Source organism: Nothobranchius furzeri, chromosome 14 (assembly GCF_043380555.1).
Source record: "Nothobranchius furzeri strain GRZ-AD chromosome 14, NfurGRZ-RIMD1, whole genome shotgun sequence".
In the NCBI taxonomy this organism is placed as follows: Eukaryota; Metazoa; Chordata; class Actinopteri; order Cyprinodontiformes; family Nothobranchiidae; genus Nothobranchius; species Nothobranchius furzeri.
The window spans coordinates 3290304-3297276 of NC_091754.1; the positions used below are offsets into that span (position 1 = coordinate 3290304).

At 44.8% G+C, this 6973-nt stretch overlaps 1 protein-coding gene across 1 annotated transcript; it reads left to right on the plus strand.

Moving 5' to 3' along the window:
• Positions 1 to 40: 40 nt before the first annotated feature.
• c14h3orf38 (chromosome 14 C3orf38 homolog) lies at positions 41 to 1835 on the plus strand. The gene is made up of 4 exons (XM_015965538.3): positions 41 to 422; positions 585 to 760; positions 901 to 1100; positions 1175 to 1835. The coding sequence occupies exons 1-4, from the start codon at positions 296 to 298 to the stop codon at positions 1536 to 1538; spliced, it is 867 nt and encodes a 288-aa protein (XP_015821024.1). The 5' UTR covers positions 41 to 295; the 3' UTR covers positions 1539 to 1835.
• Positions 1836 to 6973: the final 5138 nt, after the last annotated feature.

Genomic DNA, 6973 nt, shown 5'->3' on the forward strand with positions numbered 1-6973 from the left:
GGAATGCTGCGTTCGCTGAACTCGGCGTTTGGAGTGTCTAACCGTAATAAAATATACCGAGAACATTCTAACTGGAACTTATTGACCTTATATCTTTTAAACAAGCATATTAAGATAATACTGTTCAGAAATAGTATGAACACAAGATAAATTAATACGATATTTGTCGCTGAATTGTGTCATTGTATTTGTAGCTTTTCGAGGACGAATTTGACTTTGAAACTTGTTTCCGCACGGAACGATTTCTAGTCGAACACAACAAAGGAAACCTCTGGGGTTTGAGATCTTTGAGAAAATGCCAGGCCTATCGAAAACAGAGACTGTTGGATTAAAAAAGATATTAAACTCAATGACTGCTGAGGACTTAATGTCACTTAGTGACACGGTCACAAATAAGTTGATAGTTGTGGAAAACGTCTGTGGTAAGTTTATTTTTTCCACTATTGTGCAGTTAGCGCTAAGGGAGTTAGCTAACAAACTGCCACGATACATTATGTTAGCATGTCCAAGTATGTTACTGAAACCCACAAAATTTCTGATGTGTCAAAAATTTAAGCTTTTTAATTAATGTCGTGTCTTTGCAGAGGCAACGGAAACGATTCTTTCATTTTCAAAAAATGCCGAAGAACTCCTCAGAAGGAGGAAGGTTCAGCGTGATCTGATTTTCAAATATCTGGTGAAGGAAGGAGTGACGATGTCTCCGAACAGTGAAAAGCACCAACTGGTGAAGCGGGCGCTAGAACTGTGGTCACCAGTAAAGGTAGGGACCGGAAGTCTAGTGGGCTGGCTTGTTGCCATGGTTTCACGCAGAGCCATAGGCAGAAAACGAAAGCTTTGTAAGAACAGATGAACAGAAATCAATTGTGTGACTGAGTTTCTTCCTCTGTTCTGGCGGAGAAGGAGACCCTGCAGCAGCCGGCGACATCTGATTCCACTGGTGTGAAAGTCGAGGTGAACTTTGACCCGCTGGTCCTGGGCCAGCAGTTCTGTCAGTGGTTCTTCCAGCTCCTGAACAGTCAGAACCCTTCACTGGGCCACCAGCCACTACAATGGGGACCACAGCATTTCTGGCCAGATGTGAAACTCCGCCTCCTCTCTAGGTAACAGAGAACCACCTGTGAGAGCAAAGTCAAGTTTAGATTACAGACAAATTAAACTCTGTTGTGTTTTTCAGAACTAACGTTGAAGAGATGGAGGAGTTCACTGGTGCTGAACTGGTCAGCCTTCGTCTCTTGGCGTTGACTGGTGGGGAGCGCCTCCACTTCAGTCCCAACCTGGAGCCTCATGGCATTAAGGCTTTGGCCTCCCCGCATGGCCTGGTGCTGGTGGGTGTGGCTGGGACAATCCACAGGGACTCATCTTGTCTCGGCATCTTTGAGCAAACGTTTGGACTTATTCGCTCGCCGCTAGATGAAAACAGCTGGAAGGTGAAGTTCATCAACCTTAAAATCAAAGGACAGGACGCTCTGGGAGGGTCGGAGGTCGCAGCACCCTCTCTGAGCTACAACTCTACTGAATTGCAGCTTTATTGCAGCTGATGATCAAGATGATGAAATTGTTTTTCTAAGTAATTATTCAGGGTTGGTTTTGTGATTGAGAGTGAAACATTACTTATCTTAGCTGCACCCAAAAATATGCTAGAGGGCTGATTTTGGATTAGTACCGGTACACCGTTGCATCTCGGGACACTTTGTTTAAAACTTATTTTCTTTGCAGCTCTGTAAACAATTAAAATATATTTCTGTAAAATATGTTTTTATGCCTAATGTAAGATACTTTGGATGATGTCACTAAAACACTTGTGTAAATATGTAAAATACACAGATATGAGTAAGGCTTGTGTACACTTGAACTCTCGTTACAGCTGGTTCTCTCAGACTTATATAATCTTTTTTAACAATGAAAAGTTTAAATACTAAAGCTTTTATAACGTAATCTTTTTGGTGCTCCTCCTCCTACTCAGGAGGAGCAATGTGGTTTTGGTCCTGGCCGTGGAACACTGGACCAGCTCTAGACCCTTAGGGGGATCCTGGAGGGTGCGTGGGAATTTGCCCAACCAGTCTACGTGTGTTTTGTGGATTTGGAGAAGGCGTTTGACCTCGGGGGGCCCTGTGGGGGGTACTCCGGGAGTATGGGGTACCAGGCCCTCTGATACGGGCTGTTAGGTCCCTGTATGACCGGTGTCAGAGCTTGGTCCGCATTGCCGGCAGTAAGTCGGGCTCGTTCCCAGTGAGAGTTGGACTCCGCCAAGGTTGCCCTTTGTCACCGATTCTGTTCATAACCTTTATGGACAGGATTTCTAGATGCAGCCAAGGTGAGGAGGGCATCCGTTTTGGTGGCCTGAGGATCAGGTCTCTGCTTTTTGCAGATGATGTGGTCCTGTTGGCTTCATCAGAACGTGATCTTCAGCTTTCGCTGGAGCGGTTCGCAGCCGAGTGTGAAGCAGCTGGGATGAGAATCAGCTCCTCTAAATCTGAGACCATGGTCTTGATTCGGAAAAGGGTAGAATGCCTTCTCCGGGTCAGGGATGAGGTCCTGCCCCAAGTGGAGGAGTTTAAGTATCTCGGGGTCTTGTTCATGAGTGAGGGAAAACTGGAGCAGGAGATCAGTAGGTGGATTGGTGCTGCATCTGCAGTGATGCGGGCGTTGTACCGGTCTGTCGTGGTGAAGAGAGAGCTGAGTCAGAAGGCGAAGCTCTCGATTTACCGGTCGATCTACGTTCCTACCCTCACCTATGGTCATGAGCTTTGGGTAGTGACCGAAAGAACGAGATCGCGGATACAAGCGGCTGAAATGAGTTTTCTCCGTCTGGGAGGGGCTCGGAGTAGACCCGATGCTTCTCCACATCGAGAGGGGCCAGTTGAGGTGGCTCGGGCATCTGGTCAGGACGCCTCCCTGGTGAGGTTTTCCAGGCACGTCCAACCGGGAGGAGACCTAAAGGTAGACCCAGAACACGCTGGAGGGACTATGTCTCTCACCTGGCCAGGGAACGCCTTGGGATTTCCCCAGAGAAGCTGGCCCAAGTGGCTGGGGAGAGGGAAGTCTGGGCCTCTCCCCCCGCGACCCGACTCCGGATAAGCGGATGAAAATGGATGGATGGATAGATTTTGGTGCTTTTGCTGTATGAATAAAGGTCATTATAAAGCCCAGAAGCAATAATTAATCTGTATTGTGATTTATTTTGTGAAATCAGTTTAAAAACAGAATTTATTCATTTTAAAGTTGCTTTCTTGTGTTAGATTTCACCACCAACCACAGAAAAGTTTGGTTGTAATGTCTCCAGCTCGCCGCCAGGGGGAGACAGTCGCCCGGCAGAAGTCATAGATCAAAGTCAGATTAATCCTGCTTTTGGCGCTTTATAGTCATGCTAACGACTTCAGCTAGCGTGTCTCTTCTAGCTAGCTTATTTCCTCTACACCACCGTCGTTTAAAACTATTCTATTTGGAAAGTCGTGTCTTTTTAAGGTGCGTTGTGTTGAATTGGGTCTTTCAGTGGTTTAAGAACAACTCTGAGGACTTAATTTAGATTATTTTATGTTTTATGAAGACACCTGGGACTGAAAATGAGAAACAGGTATATGCGGGGCGAACTGTGGTAGCCGGGCACGTCCGGAGGTATGTAGGTGCATCACACAGGTAACGCTGCGTGTCTGTGGAGGGGTGGCCACGTGGTTTTTAACGCTTTGCTGCACCTTGGCAGAAAGGTATTTACCTTTTAACATCTTCTGGACATCTAGTTTCTCATGAACCAGCTCAGCTTTTGTATAAAACCCAGAAGTCCGTAGAAAGAAATATCAAAATCTTGCTTTTCATTTGCCTTTTCCCTTAGAAGTCACCACAGCAACCTTCTGAGCTTCATGTCCTCTTTCATCCATAAACTTCCTCCTTCTCCAGCCTGGTGGCTCTAACCTCAGCTTCCTACAGCAGACTACGGGTAAGTCTCTACAAGATCCTTCCCTTTTAGCCAGTGGTTTTTTTAAATGGCTAAACTCCCATTAAACATCAAAATTGGAGGTACTGTTTCTTTATGCCCAGTAGAGCACACTGTGGTACCGCCCCCTTTGGGTTTTTTGTTTCACTATTCTGGCACAGGTGTGCAGTACCTGACCGGTTAAGAAAAAGTTTGCTGTTTTGTTTGTTTGCACTGATGGCTGAAACACTGATGGCTGAAACACTGATGGCTGAAACGCTGATGGCTGAAACACTGATGGCTGAAACACTGATGGCTGAAACACTGATGACTGAAACACTGATGGCTGAAACACTGATGGCTGAAATACAGTGAAACTTTGGATCTCTAATAATATTGCAGCGGTCTGCGCCGCCCTTTAGCGGGGTGTGTGTGAAGCAGCAAAGAAGAGTCGACAGGTGGCAGACATGAAACACTTTTTTGTTTGTTTGCACTGATGGCTGAAACACTGATGGCTGAAACACTGATGGTTGAAACACTGATGGCTGAAACACTGATGGTTGAAACACTGATGGCTGAAACACTGATGGCTGAAACACTGATGGCTGAAACACTGATGGCTGAAACACTGATGACTGAAACACTGATGACTGAAACACTGATGGCTGAAACACTGATGGCTGAAACACTGATGGCTGAAACACTGATGGCTGAAACACTGATGGCTGAAACACTGATGGCTGAAACACTGATGACTGAAACACTGATGGCTGAAACACTGATGGCTGAAACACTGATGGCTGAAACACTGATGACTGAAACACTGATGGCTGAAACACTGATGGCTGAAATACAGTGAAACTTTGGATCTCTAATAATATTGCAGCGGTCTGCGCTGCCTCTAGCGGGGTGTGTGTGAAGCAGCAAAGAAGAGTCGACAGGTGGCAGACATGAAACACTTTTTTGTTTGTTTGCACTGATGGCTGAAACACTGATGGCTGAAACACTGATGGTTGAAACACTGATGGCTGAAACACTGATGACTGAAACACTGATGGCTGAAACACTGATGGCTGAAACACTGATGACTGAAACACTGATGACTGAAACACTGATGACTGAAACACTGATGGCTGAAACACTGATGGCTGAAACACTGATGGCTGAAACACTGATGGCTGAAACACTGATGACTGAAACACTGATGGCTGAAACACTGATGGCTGAAACACTGATGGCTGAAACACTGATGGCTGAAACACAGATGGCTGAAACACTGATGACTGAAACACTGATGGCTGAAACACTGATGACTGAAACACTGATGGCTGAAATACAGTGAAACTTTGGATCTCTAATAATATTGCAGCGGTCTGCGCCGCCTCTAGCGGGGTGTGTGTGAAGCAGCAAAGAAGAGTCGACAGGTGGCAGACATGAAACACTTTAATAGCCGGATGGCTCCCCTTTTCATCCCCCCACACTTACATTTAACTTACGGTGCCAACAGGCACCGGATAAGAACAACACAGCGTGAACTCCAAACTGAAACACCCAACACTAACATAACCCCCAACACAATAACCCTCAGAACACCACAAACTGAATAAACAACCCCAACTTACCCTCCCCCCAGAGTGCAATGCGGCCTTGCCGGCCTATCAGTGACAGGGCCGCCACAATATCAAGTGGTAAATTATTTTATTCTGTATTTTATATTTTGTTTAATTGATGCAAAATGAAAACATGTAAATGATTGTTCACTGCAGTGACACAGGCTGAAACTGCTTTTTGAAGTCTCTTCATTACAAACCATCACTAATTAGCACCCTTGGCAAGAGAAGCGAGGTATGAAGAAAATTTGTTTTGTTTATTGACCAACTGATCACTGATTATCCTGTCATGTATTGTATGTTTATTTGTGTGTTTTTTCAAGTTTTCACGGTGCATAACGATGCCTGAGTCTGTCGTGTGACAAACAGAAAGGGAATGAAAGGCTGGCACCCGTCAAGACTCTCTTTGTTTTATTTGGACAGTGGAGGGCAGCTAGAGTTGTGCTGATTTCTTTAATTCCCACTAAAGCCGCAGCCCTCGTTTTATTTATTTAGCACTTATCACAGACATAGAATCACAAAGTGCTTCACATAATCATGAAATCATAACTATCTTAAAACAGAAATAGATTAACATCAGAAAAACTAAAGTCATAAAATTATAACATTTTATAAACAGATGAAGGATTATAAATTTGAGTTAAAAATAAGAAAATAAAAGATTTATGTGAAAGCAGCTTTAGATAAATGGCTTTTCAGCTGTTTTTTTTAAGTCCTATAGTTGTGAGAAAACAAAACAAGTCCTGATATTCTGATTGAAATGGCGCCTACCTCCTGATTCAAGTTACAGGACTGGCTGAAATTTCCATCTTCGACGTGACTCCTCATTATTGGAGCCAACCAGAATTCCTCATTGATGCTCTTGAGTCATCCTGGCGAGGGCACGCCGGGTCTGATGAGGCGCAGTGTGCCAGTATGGCTGTGCGGCTTTTGTGGGAATTATTACATGTGGGAAATTATTCTTGGCAGGCCTTCTGAGAGGCCTCTGGGAGAGCTAATGTGTGCCCCCTTTGTGCTTCACTGTGCCATAGTTGTGGTGAAGAGTAACCACTGCAGCCATTGATCTCAGCCTGTTCACCTCTTCGAAAGAATAACAAGCTGCTCGCCTTCCCTCTTTATGGCACTTGGTTTCTGCTTTAATAAGTGGTTTGGGCACGGGTGCAGCTCTGACGCACTGGTGTGGCATCTGGTGATGGTTCTGTCTCCAGTCTCTAACAGGGAGTGAGTTTCTCATAAAGAAACATGCTAAAAACTTTTACTTGTGGCTTCTTGAAATAACTTGTGGGTGTTGAACCGTAGGAAGACCCTTTTTTAATTTTAAATCCATATTTTCTACGTTATAACTGGCCGGGCTCAAAGAACAATCCCCATTAGTGACTTTATGGAACACTTATTGCTCACAGCCTCAAAGCTGGATACAAATTAGGGGTTAAAATTTAATCAAGGCTGGTGA